Source organism: Pecten maximus, chromosome 7, assembly GCF_902652985.1.
Source record: "Pecten maximus chromosome 7, xPecMax1.1, whole genome shotgun sequence".
NCBI lineage: Eukaryota > Metazoa > Mollusca > Bivalvia > Pectinida > Pectinidae > Pecten > Pecten maximus.
In genome coordinates this window covers 5,645,733-5,669,325 of record NC_047021.1, presented here as the reverse complement: position 1 = coordinate 5,669,325, position 23,593 = coordinate 5,645,733, and the positions used below count along the sequence as shown (strand labels likewise).

The window sequence follows — 23,593 nt, the reverse complement described above, 5'->3', positions numbered from 1 at the left end:
AGAATAATTAAAACTGCTGTAGATCTAGGTTTAAATTCCAATCAAGGTGGAAATGATCTAAATATACCTAAAAATATCAAATACGAATATAATTCTTTCAATATGGTTGAATATAAAGCAAGGGTGATAAAAACCAAAACTTTATTAAAATCATAATTATAGACCATTTCAATAATATGGCTGCTTCCCAATGCATTCTGGAAAGTCGTCAACATCAGATCTAATTTGACCCATTATGGTTCCCAATCATCCCCTGGAAGTACCATCAAACTGCCAATTTTAACAAAGTTTGAATTCATTCATATAGAAATTGAGCAAAAAGTCCCAAGTGGAAAAACAATTTCGGAGAAATATCCCGAGGCCTTCCCATCCATGCAAAGTATTTTATTCGACTATATTTGTGTCTTTGAAAGATTTTTGAAATTTCATGTAATTTGCCCACCCCACAAGCCCCCCGGAATGATTGCCATAAAGTTATTCACAATTCTGTTGACCTTTGTCCATGGAAGATGTCTTTGGTAAACACATAAATTAATACATGAAAATTGTCTTAAATAACTTGATATTACTTATTATAAAGCAATACATATACAAAAACAAACATTTAAGAGTAGAACTAAATTTTAATAGTCTGAAAAATCATATTTAATTTGAATTAAAAGTACACAAAATCCTTATTTTGAAAAAAAGGAAGAAAAAAAATAAAGAACAGCTAAACACTCATATGCTACAATGGCTGCAATTCTGACATTATCCTCATACAAGAACTACATCCGACAGCTCCAACAGCTAGATACAATATATCACATTTTGACACTGACCTCGTTCTATATAGTTTTAATCCTGCTCATGAATGTAAACAAGCTCAGATTACACTTTTGCCCCTTAATAAATGTCATTACACCTATCTGTGCATGTTCCCCCCCCCCCCCCCCCCTTTTTTTTCATGTTGAGTCGGGCCTAAAATTACACTTTTTTTCATTTATAAATGTCATTACACCTTTCTGTGCTTGTTTTTTTCCTGTTGCGTCGGGCCTCAAATTACACTTTTTCCCTTAATAGAGGTCATGACACGTATATGCGCTTGTGCCCATAATTTACATACATATCACTTTCTCAAGATATCTACAAGGTTATATTAAAAACTTTGTTGATCATTTGATTCAAACAATCATGTTTAGTTATACATTGTATGCAAGGATATATGATACATGAGTATTGCATAAATTGTGTGATGCATTTGAAAATAAATAAATCAAAGGGCCAAAGGCCCTAAAACGTCAGGGTTTGAGGCCATATAATAATAAATTTAAAATTGTATTCTATTGTCAGACAACTACATTTTAATTAGATGAAATGTCTTAATCAGGTTATTCCTATTCAATATATATATTAAAGAAAACAAGTATAACATATATATATCTGCTGACAACTTTCCAATAGCTGAGTATGGTTCTTCCTCTGTCTTGTACTTGTGGAAAATTATTGATATACATTTGTACTTCTGAATCAGTAAAGCTGCGTGTAAACTTTTCAAGGCAGGATTGAGACAGAACTACGTAATCCTACGCCAACAAAATGGCATATACTGGTGAGTAAATGTTTATGGTTATAATCTAAATTAGTCTAGAATACCAAACATTCATATTTCCCTTTAAATAATTTCAGTAAACAATGGAAACCATTAGTTAAATCGTGTGAATAATTTATGTCAAAATAGGCACTATATTAGACTGCGGATGTATATCATTTGTGTATTACAGAAAAGAGAAGTTGTTATCCAGAAACAAGTGTGACTAACAAAATTTACCCACCACGACTATAACGGCAGGTGCCAAGGGCATCCTGACGTTAAAAATATGTTCTTAAATTATATTACCTTACTAACGAACGTAGCAATACATTTACTGATTAATAGATATGACCAAGTTAGGTCGACCAATAGTTTGAAGACATTGTATAGCTCTTTTCACAGTATGCTGCTGATGATATATACTCAGTTTTTTGGTTTTTCAGAATAAGCTGTTTGTATATTTACATTTTGACCTCTGCTGCTTTAGATAGACATGAAGCAAATATCACTTTTACATATGAATCTAGAAATACAGTATAATGTAATGATTATTGGATGTGAAACTGCACCAATCAGTGACCAAGCAAATATATTAAAATGAAGAAATGTTGGGTTGGGGTAGGGGTGGGGTGATGTTTTTTTTGGTTTTTTGGTGTTTTTTTTTTAAATTGAACTTTTTACATTTTACAGTTGAAAGGAACAGAATATAACCAGTGTCACTATTCAAAGGAGCTGCGAGATTGCGTATTGGGTACCAGTGAATCTTATAATGAAACCCATACAACTCTTCCCCGAACATTTACTAGGCCAAAATATAATTATACGATTGATGTAGATACTGCCGGTTTCAATCATTATGTTCATTTTAGCACATACAATGTATAATAGACGTGTTTCAAGCACAATAATCAGGGCTATGGAATGTCCTTATATGATTTTGCAGAACGCCTTTTGTTTTGAATGTTTTATCACAATATTCACATTTCACCGCGAGTTTCTGTTTATTGTGCGTTGCCATATGCTTCAAAAGCATAAATGTCCACGGAAAATAGCGACTGCATATGCTACACCTGGTCCATCGTTGATGATATCTAGTGTGGGTTCTAAAGTTCTCCTCCGACACGTATTTTTTACCACAAACCCTACAAGTGAACCTCTGTATTTCTTTTGTATGAGATTTAATGTGCCTTTTGATACTTTTAACTCCATGATAATATTTTCCACATATGTCACATTGATGTTTTTCCTCGTGTGTATTTTTATGTCTTTTCAGTCTTCCTTTAATCATCGATTTACTAGAAATATCACAAGGGCCCTTTACATGTGCGTTGGCTACATGCTTTTTCAGAGCATATTCTGTATAGTATGTTTTGTTACACTCTTCGCACTTAACAATTGTGTGAATTTTTAAATGGCGATCCAAAGATATTTGTTGAGAGAAACCTTTGCCACATTTCGTACATCTAAATAGGCTTGTCTTTTTGTGATCTTCCAAGACATGCTTTTCAAGGGTATTGCTTTCGCGGTAACTTTTCCCACATTTATAACAAGTAAACATTGAGTGTTCCTGTGAAGTTACATTTTTGTGGAAGTTCTTCTCTTGCAAGTGTCTCTGTAATACTTTAAATCCAGTATAAGCTTTCCCACAAATTTCACACATATAGGGCTTGTTTTCATCCTTATGAATCGCAATATGTGTTCGGAAGTTGTGAACCGTTTTGTAAATTGCTCCGCATGTATTACAGATGAAGTCATGTGATTGGCTCTCGTACTCATGAGCAAGTTTGTGATAAGCCAACAAACGTTTCTCCATGACAGACTCTCCACAGATATCACACAAGTGAACATCATGAAATGACTCCATGTGTTTTCGCAGTCTGCTTTCAATTCTGAATGTCTGATCACAAAGATGACATCTAACTGATGACAACCGACTGTGGATTTTTATATGTTTTTGTAAATGACTCCGTGAAAAGTATTGACCGCAAAAGTTACATTTTGATGACTTTTCGTGAATCTTCTTGTGGTTATTTAAGCCGATCTTAGACGTGTACTTGTTATCACAGATCTCACAACTGAATTTCTTTATTTTCTTTAGAACCCTCTTGTGAAGTTTCATGTGCATTTCGAGCCCCTTTCTGGAATAATATTTTCCACATACGCCACAGGCCTGTTTTTCCTGGTGTGTAGTCATGTGATATTTCATTTTCCCTTTCGGAAATTCTTCACCACAAATGGCACATAGTTTAGTTATATGTTCATTATCAATGTGGTTTTTAAGAGAGAATTTTGATTTGAATGTCTTGTTACACTTGTCACAACTTGATTCTATTGTTTCGTGCTTTTTAATGTGTAGATCTAACGAATTTTGTCTAGTGAAACCTTTTCCACAAATTTCACATTGAAAAAGGGTTTTCTTCCTTTCGTGACTTTTCTTGTGTTTTTCAAGTAAACGACTTTCAGCGTAATCATTTCCACAAATGTCACAGGAAAAATCTTTCATTCGGTCTAAATGAAAATCTTTTAATTGGAAATGTCTCGCCAACATGGGAAATGCAACATACATTTTCCCACAAATTTCACACACATAGGGCCTTTCCTCGTCTTTATGAATCTCGAGATGAGTTCGAAAGCTGTCAGCCTTTTTGTAAATTTCTCCACATATGTCACAATGAAAGTCGAGTGACTTGTTTTCGTGCTCATGAGCAAGTTTATGGTATTCCAACACCCGCTTCCCCTGGATGGATTGCCCACAGATGTCACACGTGTGCATGGTATGAAAGAAGTTTATATGCTTATGAAGCAAATTCCCAGATTTGAATGTAGATTCACAAAGTTGACATTTTTCAGTGGAGGCTTTTGTACTGTGACGTCGCATATGTACTTGTAAAGATCTTTCACTTGGGAAAGAACGATAACAAACGTAACATTCTGTCGTACTTTTCTGCATTTCACTCATAACATATTTGTGCTGTGATTCAACGTGTCGTTCGAGTTCTTCTGTTCCAGAAAAATACAGGTCACAAATATCACATATCTGTCTTGCCTGCTGTGTAACACTTGGATGTTTCATGTCTCGTTTTTCTTTATCACATAGGTCAGATGATTGAGTAAACTTATCTTCATGGCTTTTCGGAGCGTGTTCTGTCAATGAAGCCTTGTCACACTCATTTATTGTCACTGCTTTTGTTTTGTGAGCGGTTTCACACGAGTGTATGGAATGAACATAATTCATATGCGTTTGGGGTAAGTGTTCTGATTTAAATGCACTGTGGGAAATTTGACATGTCTCCTCGGGTTTAAAATGAACTCCTGTTAAATGCCTCTGTAGATGCTGTTGAACTGAAAAACCATGGCCACATATTTTACATCTGAACCTGGTTTTGTGCAAGTCAATATGGCGATTTAAGCATCTCTGTACTAAGAATTTTTTTCCGCAAATACGACAACTGAAGTTCTTTTCTCCGTTTAAGGCATGATGAAATTTCATGTGTTGCTTGATTCCTCTCAGTCCGGAACAAATTTTCCCACAAACATCACATTTTTGGTTTTCCTGATGCGTGGCTAAGTGATATTTCAGTTTACCTTTCGGAAATTCCTTATCACAAATGTAGCAAGATTTGAGTACATGTTCATTCTGTACATGATTTTCAAGGAAGTGTTTCTTCTTGAATGTCCTGTCGCACTTGTCGCATTTCAGAGTTGATGATGTTCCTAGGTGAGTTTCTAAATGTCTATCTAAAGCACTTTGGTAAACGAACTCTTTACCACACGTTCCACAATTCAGCAATTTTCTATTCCTATGATATTTTAAGTGCTTTTTGAGCAGACTGTTTTCTGTAAATATTTTCCCACATACAACACAAGAAAACTTTGAAGTCACTTGCATATTTCCATCCGTATGCAAAGTTTCTCGTATATGTCGCTTTAACTTACGAAATCCATTATATGCTTTCCCACAAATTTCACAAATGTAGGTCTTGTCTTCATCCTTATGAATCTCTAGATGTGTTCGGAAGCTGTCCACCGTTTTGTATATTTCTCCACACAAATCACAACAAAAGTCACATGACTTGTTCTCGTGCTCATGGGCAAGTTTGTGGAAATCCAACATTAATCTCCCTGTAACATATTGTGCACAGATGCCACATGGGTAAGCTACATGAAAAGAGTCCATATGTTTTTCGAGTACATTTTCTGACGTGACTATTTTATCACAAAATTGACACTTTTTCATGAACTTGGCTTGTTGAAGTATTTTGCGTACGCGTGGTTTTCGAGGTTTTTCGTTGTTATGATACTTTTTGTGGAAATATAAACTTTTCTGTGACATGTACAACTTTCCACAAATCTCGCAACTGAATTTTTTCTCCTTTTTCTTTACCAGCCAATTACGACATTGCAAATGTCGGGTTCTGCCTACTATTCCAGAATAGTCTTTCCCACATACATTACATCTCTGTTTTTCTAGGTGTGTAATCATGTGATTTTTCATCTTCCCTTTCGGAAATTCTTCACCACAAACGGTACACTGTTTAATCACATGTTCATTGTCAATATGGTTTTTAAGAGTTGATTTGGTCTTGAATGTCTTGTCACACTTATCGCAACTCAAATCAGACGTATCACTACAACGAAGAATTAATGATGCTGAGAAGTGAGTTTCACGATGCTTATCTAAATTACCTTGATACAAGAAATCTCTGTTACAGGTCTCACATTTAAACAGTTTTTGTCTATTTTGCGACTCCTTGTGAGAATTCATGTGCTTTTCAAGTAAATTGCTATCGCTATATTTTCTGTTGCATACCTTACAAGAAAACTTGGATGTTCCCTGCTTATCTTGATTTGTATGAAGGCTTTCACGTATGTGTCTCTTCAACATCCGGTATCCAACATATCCTCTCCCACAAATGTCACATCTGAACGGTCGTTCTTTATCCTCATGAATCTCCAGATGAGCTTGGAATGCGACAACCGTTTTGTAAATTTCCCCACAAAAATCACATATGAATTTACTTGACTTGCTTTCATGCTCATGAGCAAGTTTATGGTAATCAAACATCAGTTTCCCCGAAATCGATTTTCCACAGATGTCACATAATAGACTGATATGAAAGGAATTATTATGCTTTTGATGTGCATTTTGTGATCGGAATTCATCATCACAAAACTGACACTTCTGTAATAATGGTTGTTTGTTATTTGGAGCTTCCAAATGCTGTTGTATATATGTATTTTCGTGAACCTTCCTGTGGAGAACTAAGCCTCTCTTCAACAAAAATTTTTTATCACAAATCTCGCAACTGAAATTTTTCTCCCTTTTGAGCCCATACCGACATTGCATGTGTCGGGTTTTGCCTACTATTCCAGAATAGTCTTTCCCACATACATTACATCTCTGTTTTTCCAGGTGTGTAGTCATGTGATTTTTCATCTTCCCTTTCGGAAATTCTTCACCACAAACGGTACAATGTTTAGTCACATGTTCATTGTCAATATGGTTTTTAAGAGTTGATTTGGTTTTGAATGTCATGTCACACTTATCACAACTCAAATCAGACGTATCACTACAAGGAAGAATTAATGATGCCGAGAAATGAGTTTCACAATGTTTATCTAAATTACATTGATTTAAGAAACCCCTGCCACAGGTCCGACATTTAAACAGCTTTTTCCTCTTTTGGTTTTTCCCTTGAGAATTCGTGTGGTAATCAAATAAATTTGATTTATTCTGTGTAGCTTGATCTGTATGAAGACTTTCACGCAAGTGTCTCTTCAACATCCGGAATCCAACATATCCTCTTCCACAAATGTCACATCTAAATGGTCGTTCTTTATCCTCATGAATCTTCAAATGTGTATGAAAACTGACAACCGTTTTGTAGATTTCTCCACATAAATCACATATGAATTCGCCTGATCTGCTCTCATGCTCATGGGCAAGTTTATGGAAATTCAACATCAGTTTCCCCGGAATTGATTGTCCGCAGATGTCACATGAATGACCGACATGGAAAGAGTTTGTATGCTTTTTGAGTACATTTTGTGATTGGAATTCATCACCACAAAGCTGACACTTCTGTAATAATAGTTGTTTGTTATTTGGGGCTTTCTTTTGCCGTTTTATATATGTTTTTTCGTGAACCTTCCTGTGGAGAACTAAGCCTCTCTTCAACAAAAATGTTTTATCACAAATCTCGCAACTGAAATTTTTCTCCTTTTTCTTTACCAGTCCATCACGACACTGCATGTGTCGGGTTTTGCCTACTATTCCAGAATAGTATTTCCCACATACATTACATCTCTGTTTTTCTAGATGTGTAGTCATGTGATTTTTCATCTTCCCTTTCGGAAATTCTTCACCACAAACGGTACAATGTTTAGTCACATGGTCATTGTCAATATGGTTTTTAAGAGTTGATTTGGTTTTGAATGTCTTGTCGCACTTGTCACAACTCAAATCAGACGTATCACTACAAGGAAGAATTAATGATGCAGAGAAGTGAGTTTCACGATGTTTATCTAAATTACATTGATTTAAGAAATCCCCGCCACAGGTCCCACATTTAAACAGCTTTTTCCTCTTTTGGTTTTTTGCTTGAGAATTCGTGTGGTTATCAAATAAAGGGGATTTATTCTGTGAAGCTTGATCTGTATGAAGACTTTCACGCAAGTGTCTCTTCAACATCCGGTATCCAACATATCCTCTTCCACAAATGTCACATCTGAATGGTCGTTCTTTATCCTCATGAATCTTCAAATGTGTATGAAAACTGACAACCGTTTTGAAGATTTCTCCACATAAATCACATATGAATTCGCCTGATCTGCTCTCGTGCTCATGAGCAAGTTTATGAAAATTCAACATCAGTTTCCCCGGAATTGATTGTCGGCAGATGTCACATGAATGACCGACATGGAAAGAGTTTGTATGTTTTAGGAGTAAATTTTCTGATTTGAATTCATCATCACAAAACTGACACTTCTTTAAGAAAAGTTGGCTTTTAACTTTCATATCATCTCTTTTTACACTTGCTAGTGTACTAGCTTTCACATTATTTGTATGCTTTTTCAAATGTGTTTTCAACTGATCAAATTGATGGAAATATTTACCACATACATCACATGTATACTCCTTGTGATGCATTGTTTGCATCTGTATGTCTGTATTGTTTGAAAAGCATTGACTGCATTTTCCACATTTCTTTTTCTCCCTCTTGAAATTGGTCAGTGTTGCACATTCATCACATGAAGTCTCTTGATCTTGTTCTTCCAAATCCGTATCTATTTTCAGTGAGATTGTTTTCGTGTCATAACCTCTTTGTACTATGTCAGACATTCTAAATTCTGTTCTTTCATAAGTGGCAGTATGATCGTGTTCAAATGAAGAATCTCCATTTGTTCCCTTTCCATCTAAAAATCCATTCCTCCAACTGTCAAGATCAAGAGCCTCAAGCTTAACGACAGGATGACTATGGTGATTTGGAATGCTCCCAGACGCTGAATTTGTCATATTTAATTTGTTGGTAGTTCCTACTAAGTTGCGGCTCAGTTCGCTATCCTTTGCACACTTAACAGTGTTACCAAAGTTGTTTTGATCAGGATTCCTCTTGTGATCCTCCTTGAGATCACAACCTGACAGAACTCTCTGGTCCATTACTGGGGGTATATAATCTATGGAATATCTCCCATCACCTTCCAGAGATTTGTCCGTATTTTTGAAGTCCATGTTCAAAATACATGTTCTCCTGTTCTCAAGTAGTCAACCCTTTTCATTGCGCATCAGACCAGTCTTATCGTCGTATTCCAGAATTGCACTATTCATTGCCTGGTGTCCAAGAGCTATAATGTAAAAAGGGATATTTTTAAGAGCATTGCAAACAATGTAGTGTCTAGGCAGAATAATATAAACCCACCCCCTGTCAAAAATAATTGTATCAAAATGAATAGGTTGATTGAAAAAAGAGATCTCAGAAGAATCTTTGCGCCCATAATTGAAAGATTCATAGCCGTCAAATACAAGAGATCCCAGAGGGATCTTGGCGCCCACCATTGAATGATCTTTATAGGTTCCATGTCTTTTCTCTATTTTTCCCTTCCTGTTACTAATCTGTGTAAATTGAGAAACATCCCTCTAGTACTGTTCAAACAAGGGGAACCTACATATGAAATTTGAGAAAGATCCTTTCAGTACCTTTTGAGAAATAGCGATAACAAACTTCAATTGTCAAAATCCAAGATGGCTGTCTGTCGGCCATGTTGTTATCCGATTGGTCCCAAAATGCACTATATACATAACAAGGGCTAAATGGGAACCTACATATGAAATTTCAGAAAGATCACTTCAGTACTTTCTGAGAATTAGCGATAAAATATAACAAACTTCAATTGTCAAAATCCAAGATGGCTGCCTATCGGCCATGTTGTTATCCGATTGGTCTCAAAATGCAATATGCATAACTAGGCACCAAGGGGAAACTACATATGAAATTTTTTTTTTTTGTAATTTATATTTTATTCAGTTAAACATATATAATCAACAAACACAAGACATCTACATTTTATGGTCATTCACACCTTTCAGCACTGATGTGTATTTCTATTATAATTTACTACGCACAAGCTTACACACACACATACACACCAACACACCCCCATTCTCGCCCCCCAGAGTCTGCTAAGCTACGCAAGCTACGCTATACCACCGTACTGACCGAGTGACATATGAAACGAAGGGAAGTAACTCTGATGAATGAGAATGACACACCCCACACAAACACCTTCCCACACACATGAATGTTCTAGTACATATACATACATGTACACAACACTATACACATATACATGTTCATACGTACTACATATAGTCATATACTAACTATTGCATATGACAATGAGCACACATGCTTTACTACACATACATGTACTATTTTGATATCCATCCATTGGCATGTACACACAGCACTTACATGAAAACATATCCACATACCGCACCTACTACAACTCAAATATACCCATACAAGTGCACACATACTACACATGTTGTATATATTATTGTATACATACATATATAAGAAAATGCATATTAAACACACATTCTGTTTCTATTATCCTGCTATTCATCCATGTACAGACAAACAGACAGACATACACACAGACAGACAGATACATAGACTAACAACACCAACCTACTTAGACAAAAAGACACAGACAGACTAAACAGAGACACAGACATATACAAAAAGACTGACAGACATATACAGACAAACAGATACATAGACTAACACCAACCTACTTAGACCGAAAGACACAGACAGACTAAACAGAGACACAGACATACAGACAGTATTGACATACATAAATAGAAAGATAAATAGACAAAAAAGGGAGAGAAAGGGGATGGAAAAATCACAATATATTATCAGAGCAACAAAGCAAAATTATTGACCAGTTTAGTGTTTTAGAGCCTAGGAGACATGTCACTTAAATATATTATGAAATGAAAGCTATAACCTAATTAATTTTTCCCATTTTAGCCATTCGTTTCTAAATCTCTCCTTATACATACCTCCTTTGCTATAAGCTACACATCTTTGTATATTAAAATAGTCCTGTATAGTATTTATTAAAGCATTTAAATTTAAGGACTTATGCAGACAGCACATTTTATATATGTACTGTTTAATTACAATGAGAATTTCATTATCAATTTTACCATTTACATTTTGTGTGAGAAGACCAAATAAAAATGATTCTTTATTAAAACCAAAAGGAATAAGGAGTGTATCTAAAAGAGTTTCAAAGCTAAGAAGAAGATTTTGAACCTCCTGACATTCCCATAAAATATGAATAATGGTTTCAATCTCTGAGTTACATAGTGTACACAAAGGCGATGGCACCATTCGAGTTTTAAATAAAAGAGAGTTTGTTGTAAGAATATGGTGATTGATTCTATATTGAAACCATTGGAATTTTGTGTTATTAGTTACAATAAACGGAAGTTTGAAAACCTGACTCCAGTAAATATTGCTTCTATCAAAAATTGAATTCCATTTTCTTTGTCCTGAGGGCACAATATTATTTCTGATCATAATGTTATAAAAGTGTTTTGACCCTTTGAAATGTTTAAAAAAAAATTCAAAGTTTACTGGAATAAATGGACGTGTTATTTCCAGCATGGGGAGAACAGGATTGGGATTGAACTTTTTTACAGCTGAAATGACACTATGATATTGGAGAAAATTAGTCCGTATTCGATACAGTTGTGTAAAATCTTGAAACGTATAAAATGTACACGCATTATGATCCTTTATCAAATCATTTATATTTACAACTCCTTTCTTATACCAGTCTTGGAAAAAAACAGACTTTTTGTCCATGGTAATTTTGTCAATAAACCATAATGGTGCCTTCAGATACGCATTTATACAATTAATATTTATATTCACTTCATTTGATGTAACAAACTTTCTACATGCTTTCAAAACATCTATCCAAAACAAATTTTTACATTTCTTTTCACATTGCTGTAAATAGTCTGAGCCACACTGTATCAACATATCAGTATTCACATATGTTTTTATAATTGCTTGCCATTTGGAGGTGCTAGAAAATAATCTTCTTATCCAACCTAACTTAAGAGAGTCTATGAAAGCCTTAATATTTATCATTTTTAAACCACCATTAATGTAGTCTTGAACAATTACATCTCTTTTAACTTTGTCAACTTTGCTATTCCATAAAAATTCAAAGAAAATAGTATTTAACTTAAATTGTGAAACTAAAATTGATTTAATAATGTTAATTCTACCAATTGGCGTTAAAATTCTCCTGTTCCATGATCTAATAAGAGATTTAAGCTTAGTTAATTTCTTATCGAAATTGAGCTTTGGAATCTCATGTAAATTAATATGGAATTCAATTCCCAAAAGTGTAAAATTTTCCCTTCCCCACTGTAAACCCAGATCTGGAAGAAATTTGTCAGAACTAAACTTTTTACTACCTATCCAAACCACTTGAGTTTTAGAAATATTAATTTTTAATCCAGATATATTTGCATAACAAGGGCCCAATGGGCCCAAATCGCTCACCTGCAATGCAGTGATCTTTTCATATATGGATCCTGCAGTTATTTGAAAGCATGCTACAGGACCAATATAATGTCTCTCTGCACTTTGGCTTTTCACTAAAAGTCATTTAAAGATTTAAGCATACTTGATCGACGTGACCTTGAATGAAGGTCAAGGTCATTCATTTGAACAAACTTGGTAGCCCTTCACCCCAGCATGCTACAGACCCAATATCAACTCCCTGGGACTCTTGGTTATTGAGAAGAAGTTGTTTAAAGATTTTAGCCTTTTTGACCCCTGTGACCTTGAATGAAGGTCAAGGTCATTCATTTGAACAAACTTGGTAGCCCTTCACCCCAGCATGCTACAGACCCAATATCAACTCCCTGGGACTCTTGGTTATTGAGAAGAAGTTGTTTAAAGATTTTAGCCTTTTTGACCCCTGTGACCTTGAATGAAGGTCAAGGTCATTCATTTGAACAAACTTGGTAGCCCTTTACCCCAGCATGCTACAGACCCAATATCAACTCTCTGGGACTCTTGGTTATTGAGAAGAAGTCGTTTAAAGATTTTAGCCTTTTTGACTCCTGTGACCTTGAATGAAAGTCAAGGTCATTCATTTGAACAAACTTGGTAGCCCTTCACCCCAGCATGCTACAGGCCAAATATTAGGTCTCTGGGACTCTTAGTTATTGAGAAGAAGTCGTTTAAAGATTTTAGCCTTTTTGACTCCTGTGACCTTGAATGAAAGTCAAGGTCATTCATTTGAACAAACTTGGTAGCTCTTTACCCCAGCATGCTACAGGCCAAATATTAGGTCTCTGGGACTGTTGGTTATTGAGAAGAAGTCGTTTAAAGATTTTAGCCTTTTTGGCCCCTGTGACCTTGAATGAAGGTCAAGGCCATTCATTTGAACAAACTAGGTAGCCCTTCATCCCAGCATGCTACAGACCCAATATCAACTCCCTGGGACTGTTGGTTATTGAGAAGAAGTCGTTTGAAGATTTTAGCCTTTTTGACCTCTGTGACCTTGAATGAAGGTCAAGGTCATTCATTTGAACAAACTTGGTAGCCCTTCACCCCAGCATGCTACAGGCCAAATATTAGGTCTCTGGGACTCTTGGTTATTGAGAAGAAGTCGTTTAAAGATTTTAGCCTTTTTGACTCCTGTGACCTTGAATGAAAGTCAACGTCATTCATTTGAACAAACTTGGTAGCCCTTCACCCCAGCATGCTACAGACCCAATATCAACTCCCTGGGACTCTTGGTTATTGAGAAGAAGTTGTTTAAAGACTTTAGCCTTTTTGACCCCTGTGACCTTGAATGAAGGTCAAGGTCATTCATTTGAACAAAATTGGTAGCCCTTTACCGCAGCATGCTACAGACCCAATATCAACTCCCTGAGACTCTTGGTTATTGAGAAGAAGTCGTTTAAAGATTTTAGCCTTTTTGACTCCTGTGACCTTGAATGAAAGTCAAGGTCATTCATTTGAACAAACTTGGGAGCCCTTCACCCCAGCATGCTACAGGCCAAATATTAGGTCTCTGGGACTCTTGGTTATTGAGAAGAAGTCGTTTAAAGATTTTAGCCTTTTTGACTCCTGTGACCTTGAATGACGGTCAAGGTCATTCATTTGAACAAACTTGGTAGCTCTTTACCCCAGCATGCTACAGGCCAAATATTAGGTCTCTGGGACTGTTGGTTATTGAGAAGAAGTCGTTTAAAGATTTTAGCCTTTTTGGCCCCTGTGACCTTGAATGAAGGTCAAAGTCATTCATTTGAACAAACTTGGTAGCCCTTCACCCGAGCATGCTACAGACCCAATATCATTTCCCTGGGACTCTTGGTTATTGAGAAGAAGTCGTTTAAAGATTTTAGCCTTTTTGACTCCTGTGACCTTGAATGAAAGTCAAGGTCATTCATTTGAACAAACTTGGTAGCCCTTCACCCCAGCATGCTACAGACCCAATATCAAGTCCCTGGGACTCTTGGTTATTGAGAAGAAGTCGTTTAAAGATTTTAGCCTTTTTGACTCCTGTGACCTTGAATGAAGGTCAAGGTCATTCATTTGAACAAACTTGGTAGCCCTTCACCCCAGCATGCTACAGACCCAATATCAAGTCCCTGGGTCTTTTGGCTATTTAGAAGAAGTCGTCTAATTTTTTTTTAGCCTTTTTGACTCCTGTGACCTTGAATGAAAGTCAAGGTCATTCATTTGAACAAACTTGGTAGCCCTTTACCCCAGCATGCTACAGACCCAATATCAACTCCCTGGGACTGTTGGTTGTTGAGAAGAAGTCGTTTGAAGATTTTAGCCTTTTTGACTCCTGTGACCTTGAATGAAGGTCAAGGTCATTCATTTGAACAAACTTGGTAGCCCTTCACCCCAGCATGCTACAGGCCCAATATTAGGTCTCTAGGCCTTTTGGTTATTGAGAAGAAGTTGCTTGAATGGAAAGTTGACGCCGGACGGACGGCCGGACGGCCGGACGACGGACGGACGACGGACGCCGCGCCACGGCATAAGCTCACTTGCCCTTCGGGCAGGTGAGCTAAAAATTAAGTTTGGATATTGATTCCTGTAGAGATAGTTCTGTACCATCAAGAGCAAGAGATGTATCATCTGCATATTGTGACAAAAGTATGGGACAGTTATCAACATCAATACCTTTGATTTTTGAATTATTTCGGAGTTTTATCGCTAGTATTTCTGCACAGAGGATGAAAATATAGGGGGCGATCGGGTCGCCTTGACGACAGCCTCTTTTAATTTGGAAGAAAGAAGACAGATTCCCACCCTGATTAATAGTAGCACTTAAATTATTATTAAAAGTTTTAACCCAGTTTATTAAACTATTTCCAAAGCCAAAATACATTAATACTTTTTCAACAAATTCCCAGGACACTGAATCAAAAGCTTTTTCGAAATCGATCATTAAAAACATACATGGAATATCATTTTCTTCTGTATACTGCATTATATCATAGACTAGTCTGGTATTTTCCCCTATATATCTACCTGCTAAAAACCCTGTTTGATCTTTATCAATTATTTTATCCAACACTGTCTTTATTCTACTTGCTATTGAACCTGATGCTATTTTATACACAACACTTATCAAAGTAATGGGTCTCCAATTTTTTATAAAATGTCTGGGTTTATCTCCCTTTGGAATGCAAGAAATAATACCTCGTCGTTGTGAAATAGAAAGAGATCCCTGTTTATAACCTAAATTTATAGATCGAACGATGAAATTACCCAAATATTTCCAAAAGCACTTAAAAAATTCAACTGTAAAGCCATCTATACCTGGACTTTTGTTATTTTTCATATTTCTTAAAGTTTTGCCAGCTTCTATCAATGTGATTGGACCTTCAAGATTGTCAGATTCTTGTTTACTAATTTTATTTATGTTATATGATTCTAAAAGTTCATTCAAATTTACATCTGCTATTTCATTGTTATTACTGTATAAATTTTCATAAAATTTCTTGACCTCTTTCAAAATATTTGCCTGCTGAGTAACTATATCTCCATTATCTAGTTCTAATTTAGGTATAATTTTAGATGTAAAATTTCTATTCTCTAAATTTAAAAAATATCTAGTAGGCTTCTCACCCTCCTCCACCCACTTAGCACGTGACCTTACTAAACTACCTTTTATTTTCTTATCCCTAATTTCATGTAGTTCTCTTTTTTTAACTTCTAACTCTACTGTGTCTATATCATCTTGTTCCTCAATTTCCTGAATTATTTTTCTTAGATTGTCTTCCCTAATATTTTGTTGTTTCTTCCTAAATGAAGAAAAAGAGATTGTTTTGCCTCTAATTTGCAAAAGTAAAGTTTCTAGGAATAGTTGATCATCAATAACAAACTCAATCTCACTGTCAGGAATATCCATCAAATTATGTAAATTATAAACTGGAGTACAGTATTGTTCTTTTGTCTCAGCTATACAGGTTTTAACCATATCTAAATAATCTTGTTCTTGTAATAAACTATTATTAAATTTCCAAATTCCTTTACCAGGGAAAAATTTGTTTAGTTTCAAAGCTAATGTTGGAAAAGAGTGGTCAGATCTATAACCTGGTTCTATTTTGGATTTTTCAGTACTAGAAATTAAGTTTTCAGAAATCAAAAAGAAGTCTAATCGGGCCTGTTTGAGTGGGTTGCTTTTCCTCCATGTATATCGTCTTACATCTTCATTCTGTTCTCTAAAAATATCTACCAGTGAAAGGTTGTCCATGATCTCCAAAATTTTTTCTCTAGCTTTAGGATTGTTAACATGCTTGTAGTTTTTATCATAGTCAGTCTTAGGATTAAGAACCAGGTTAAAATCTCCACAAATAATGGTATATCTATTAGCAAAACTTTCAATCGTTTCAACAAGAGTGTCATAGAAAACCGGGTTATCCTTATTTGGACCATATAAATTTATACATGTAAGTGTGATTTTAAATTTTTCAATCTCAATATTTAATGCTAGGAAATTGCCAGTATCGTCTTTCTTTTCTTTGTGCACTTTAAATTCAAAATTATTTTTAAAAAGAATAGCAACACCCCTAGAATTCGATTTAAAAGAATTAAAATAACATTGGAAACCCCATTCACTTCTAATAATTTTTTCCTGTTCTTCACTAAAATGTGTATCTTGCAAGCAGAAAATATTACTATTAGTCGACCTTAAATAAGAAAAAACATCCCTACGTTTAATTTTGTCTCTTAGGCCCTGAGTATTAGCTGACAAAAATTGTATTTGTGTCATATTTATATCTTAATATGAACATATGATCCAGTTCCACCCCCGAAGTAAAGAGCGTTAGAAAAGAGATAAGGGAATAAATGAGAAAAAGAAGAAAAGATAACATAAAATATAACATTAAAGTGGTCATTACCTAAACAAACCACTACCGTCCACAGTACAAACACATTCCAGTCTGACATCCGCACACTTGCATTCCATGCTTTATCATGATCACCGGAAGTAAATTACACACCTACATATGAAATTTGAGAAATATCCCTTCAGTACTTTCTGAGAAAGAGCGATAACAAACTTTAATTGTCAAAATCCAAGATGGTTATCTGTTGGCAATCTTTTCTGATTGGTCCAAAAATACCAGGGACAAAGGGGAAGCTTCATATGAAATTTGAAATGGTGATAACAAGAATTGTTTACGGAGTGACGGACATATGGATGGACAGATGCACGACAGACCACTGATCATGACGCAGGACGATTTGAATAGCCAAGCATCTGATGATAGTGGGCTAAAAAGCAAGACGCACAGTGCACAAAGCCAAATGACCCTTTGACCTCACAAAACCCACTGTGTTACATATATAATAAAATGAGAAACGAAGGGAAGCCTACATAAACAAGAGGCCAATGGGCCTTAATGGTCACATGAGATTTGAAATATTTCAGTTAATTTAATTGACCCTTTTTGGTCCCGCCCCTCAACCCCTAGGGCTATACATATCATCAAACTTTCATCCGATGCTGAAAATGTTAACCAAGTTAGAATTAATTCCAATAGAAATCAAACAAATCAGTCAAAAATGTGATGTCCCTATATAAACTATAGTAAAATTTAACCCCTCCCCAGCAACAAACTTATGACCCCAGGGTCATTAAATTGATAAATTTAGTATGAAGAGTATTTGATTCTACCTTATTTGGGTATTGAGGAGAAGATTTTTGAAATTTCAGTCAATTTGACCCTTTTTAGCCCCGCCCATCAGCCCCTCGAGGTCAGTCAGGGGCAACATGTTCATACCCTCAAACTGCCATCCCAAGCTGATAATGTTAACCAAATTAGAATGAATTCCAATAGAAATCAAACAAATTATAGTCAAAAATGTGATTTCCATATATAAACTATAGCAAAGTTTACCCCCTCCCCAGGGGCAAACGTGAGACCCCTGGGTCATGAAATTTACAATTTTGGTAAAGCACCTTAAGACTCTTCCATCTATGAAGAGTGTTTGATTCCACCATTGTCAATTGATTTGGGAATTTCTATGCAACAAAATGTGACATTGTGAAAAACAAAAAATAGTGAAATTCATACAAACTTCAATTTTTCTTTGATGAAAATTGCCCTTATATTATTCGGCATAGCCTTATAATTTTCTTTTGTTCCCGGATATGACGCGACAGGTGGCGTTACTGGTCAAGTTGAAGCGTGTGATTGGTAAATGTAGCGGTAAATGCAAAATGCAGACATGCAGTTAAAGACGAAACAAAATTATGATTGAATGCAAGCTGAATAAGTGGATGTATCTATTCAAATGACACATTAATAAAACCATTGTTCAAGAAAACATTTTCGGTTTTGAAAATTTACAGATATTTATCGAAATCGAAATAAATATCAAAATTTGTTAGTTTTTTCCTTTTTTATAGATTTTAGATGTCAAAAAGTGTGTGTGTGTGTGTGTGTGTGTGTGTGTGTGTGTGGGTGGGGGGGGGGGGGGGGGGGGGGGGGGGTATATCTATTGCCCCCCCCCCCACTTTTTGACATCTAAAATCTAAAATTTTGATAAATATCTGTAAATTTTCAAACCGAAAATGTTTTCTTGAAGGCAACGATAAAAACTTAATCTTGTACATCCTGACCATTCCGACTTTTATACTAGTATATCCTCATGATCAGGCCTGTGTGTCGGTCGTGTGCACTAGTCTGGTAAGTCAATATTTATATCTTAATACGAAATTTTGTTTAATTTCATCACATATATTCGATAAGTTGATGATAATTTGTGAAGTTTATTGATTTCATAAGGACAACAAGACAGAAACACAACATGGATAAGAATGCACGGTTTTAACGTGAATAGAGCATTACTAATTACCGACAGGTAAGAATGATGACAAATTAGCAAAAATTTTTTTTTAAATAACATTTTTTGGTTCCCTTTCCTCAACAGCCTCACCAATTTTTACCTCAACGTCACTAGTAGAACTCAAGAAAAGTTAAAAATGTGTTTTCAAGATGGCCGTCTTGGTGGCCACCTTGGATTTTAGGCTGACCCAAAAGATAACAACACTTCACCAGGACCTTCTCAGGGTCTCAGGATCATTTAAGGCAAATTTTAGCTGAATTCCAGTGTGGGACTGGTGGGACTTGAAAATTTAAAATGTAAATAGTGGACGACAATGGATGAAGTATGATGGATATATCTCACCCTCACCCTTTGAAGACATCAAATTCCTTCCAGTAATTTCCAAATGTAAACAAACCAATTATATTGGTGGCACGGAATAAATGTGGTTTCATGGAAAATAATTTGATATACAAAGCACACATTGCTAACATAAATATCCGGATGGTGCCACTTCCAGATTTGGCTTGCTTATTAGTGTTATAACCATCATCGGCCCATTGAATTATCAGGAAAAATGAAAAAAAAAAAAAAATAACACCACTCATGCCTACTAACTCCCTAGGCTATAGCACACAAACAAACATGGAAATAGTGTCAAAATAAAATTCTATCACTAAAATAAATATTGCAGTATAAATCTATGCTCATCTCTAGATCTGCAACAGCTAATTATCAGCTAGGCAAAAATATTTAGTTACAAACCTAAAATTCCCATATATTTACTACATTCATGTACAATGACCTTGAAATATTATTGTGGTCCAAGGTCATCTGCCTAAAACAATGATAGCAATGTACTGGCATGGAGATTTTGGAGGAATTGGAATCAAGGATTTTTTTGAGCGTTTTATTTCAAAGGTAAAAAAAAATATGAAAAATGTTTTTGATGTGACAATTTAATTTTTAAATATCACATCCTTAATCAGCCCTATCCTGACACCTGTCCTAGTTTCTGGCAAACACTTCGGACTATCTTTCAGGAGTATTGGGCTGATGGCTAATAAATGTAGGTTACTCCGGGTGTGGTATCAAAAAATAAATTCATCTCTAAATATAAAACAATATCAGCACCGGCAAGGTTGATATAGAAGGGTTACGGCTCATACGAGGCTGAAACTTTCTATGTATACTGAGTATTTACTAACCAGACAGGTCGGTACTCATTAATTTATCACTATTATAGCTATAATAGATATAAGCATAAAGCGAGGGTTTATAAGGACGGAATAGAACACTGATTTGGGACAAAATGGGTGTTTTGTGGTTAATTATAAATATCTCATTTTTTTCGTATATATGGTGATACTGACTAATCATAATACAATCCTCTATATAAGGTATGCTATTTCACGCCCCATTTTACTGCGTTTACACTTCTTCTCGACATCAAACGGTGTCGAAAATTCCACGTTTTCATATAGGTAGTGCGCTCTGGCCTACACCAGACATTACTCCAACAATGTTAGAGGTTTTACACGGCGAGATACTTTTGACAGGCGCCGTGTAACCTCTAACTGCCCATAGCTGATTTTCCCGATGCTGACGATGAAATTTTCAAAGTTCGTTTATTGCAAAAATATAGCGTGTCAACTTACATTTAAATGATCAACGGTGTCCAATATATATTTCTTTCCATAATCCAATGATTAAATGAGAATAATTTCGTAACAAACACATATTATGAAGTTTTCTTCTTCCGAAGCGGAGCAGAGCGCAAGCAGACAATACTGCCGTTAGTGATAGTAAAAATACCACGTGATTTGCCGGTTAATACAAAAATGGATTACAACCTTTGTCCTACAAGCGGAATACAACAAAGTCCGTATCATTTCGTTCCGTTTGAAATAACGACAACTATTTTGTATCAACCTTTAGGCAGCCATTTTTAAAAACGACTAGAAAAGTGCTACAACGACATGGGCATGTATTTTGTGTGTTATACACCGTATTATACTATATATTTGTGTCTGTGACATACATATGGGATAAATATTGCATACATGATACGTAGACATCGTTTTAATGACCTCATATGGTGTCAGGCCCAGAGGAAACTGGCTAATATGCTATTAAACCTATCCAATTACATAATTTTCAGGTAGAGAAATCTTCAAACTTGATATGATATAAATTTTACATTATTTGAACTTCAAATGTGCGACTGGGGGGATGGAGTCGTTAGTAATAACATATAGTAAAATAATTTAGTTGTGCGATACCTGCAAGTTATAACGTTAGTTAGGCGACTGCGTGCATTGTTATCTCCATTTGCAGGAATTTTATCTCCGGTGTTATCTCATTTCACCAATTTCAAGTTCTTCAACAGTTGCAACATTATTGTTTTCTATTGATCATTATAGTAATTTAAATGTCAAGTTACCTAATGATGTTTCCCAGCAGAAATTGTTGGTCAGCACACTTCCTAACCGGAAACCAGCGACACATGATGACGGGGTTTGTTCGATTTGCACACTGCTATTCTAACGTCTGCCTCAGATTTCGCCCACAGGAAACGGATAGTTCGGCTTATAAATAACTAAATACACCCATAAGGTTCGTCAGGTAAATGTAACGATCGAGGCCATTTAAAATAAAAAAAATCTGTATCAACAATGACTCTGGCCCCTATACAGGTACTATGAAAATCCACTGGGGCCCCTATAACAAAGGTTGACAGCGCTAGCAGGTCATATTAATTATAAGCTGGTGTGGTGATCAAGGCTAAGGTTATCTCTTACCAAATAAATTGATAACAGCCAGGTATCCAATTAAATTTAACAGAACTTTATGTTTATATTATAACAGATAGAACATATGTCTTTTCTAGTTTTATATGTACAATTTCGGAATTCTTTGTAGTATAGTAAAACCCGAGACCTATATTTAGTATATATAGGCAGCTGATAGGTCTCTGGGCTGACGTCAACATGTAAAATGCCGGAAGCAGATTTACGGTTCAGTGGTATCATTCAGAAATGTCAAGCGTTATGATTAGATTAATATTACATGTGCCTTCCAGATAAACTAGGAACATTGATACCCACAGGGATATAGATGTATATAACCCCTGTTAATGGTGTAGGGTTAAAGGTGTTCGGCCAGGTCTCCATCTAAGAGGTAACCCTCGAATTACTCATCGGGGACATTATACACGTGACATCCTATTTACCGATGTGAACTGGAGTAAAACCGATATGCATTTTTTGCTCACCTGAGCCAAAGGCTCACGTTCATGGGGTATTGTCCGGCGTCTGTCGTGCGTGCGTCGTCCGTTAACCTTTTTAACCGAGAGCGTTGAAATTCGCATTGAAAGATTAGTTAGAAGGTCCTGACTAGATATTTATATGTATTAAGTGAAAATAAAATTCAAGAAGGCTGCCATGATCGCCATCTTTGAAAGTATGTTTTTCCTTATAACTCCAATATTATTTGCTTCGTATCAAGAAGATTTTCTAGGAATGTTCTAGTATAATAATTATATATAATAATTACATTAGGGCAACAGAAATGGACATCTAGGATGAGAAAGGCATGCCGATAGCAAATATTACAAAATTAGGTGACTGTGACCTACTTTATTAATAATTACATTAGGGCAACAGAAATAGACATCTAGGATGAGAAAGGCATGCCGATAGCAAATATTACAAAATTAGGTCACTGTGACCTACTTGTTCAATAATTATATTAGGACAACAGAAATGCACATCTAGGATGAGAAAGGCATGCCGATAAAAAGTATTGCAAGATTAGGTAACTGTGACGTACTTTTTCAATAATTATATTAGGGCAACAGAAATAGACATCTAGGATGAGAAAGGCATGCCGATAGCAAATATTACAAAATTATGTCACTGTGACCTACTTTTTCAATAATTACATTAGGGCAACAGAAATAGACATCTAGGATGAGAAAGGCATGCCGATAGCAAATATTACAAAATTATGTCACTGTGACCTACTTTATCAATAATTATATCAGGGCAACAGGAATGGATATCTAGGATGAGAAAGGCATGCCGCTTACGGGCACATACACTGTGATACCCCTGGG

At 35.7% G+C, this 23,593-nt stretch overlaps 1 protein-coding gene across 1 annotated transcript; it reads right to left on the bottom strand.

Moving 5' to 3' along the window:
* Positions 1 to 603: 603 nt before the first annotated feature.
* Positions 604 to 22,123, bottom strand: LOC117331418. Its single transcript, XM_033890122.1, has 2 exons — positions 21,920 to 22,123; positions 604 to 9,418 (listed from the first exon to the last, which is right to left on the bottom strand). The coding sequence occupies exon 2, from the start codon at positions 9,303 to 9,305 to the stop codon at positions 2,469 to 2,471; it is 6,837 nt and encodes a 2,278-aa protein (XP_033746013.1). The 5' UTR covers positions 9,306 to 9,418; positions 21,920 to 22,123; the 3' UTR covers positions 604 to 2,468.
* Between the last annotated feature and the right edge of the window lie 1,470 nt (positions 22,124 to 23,593).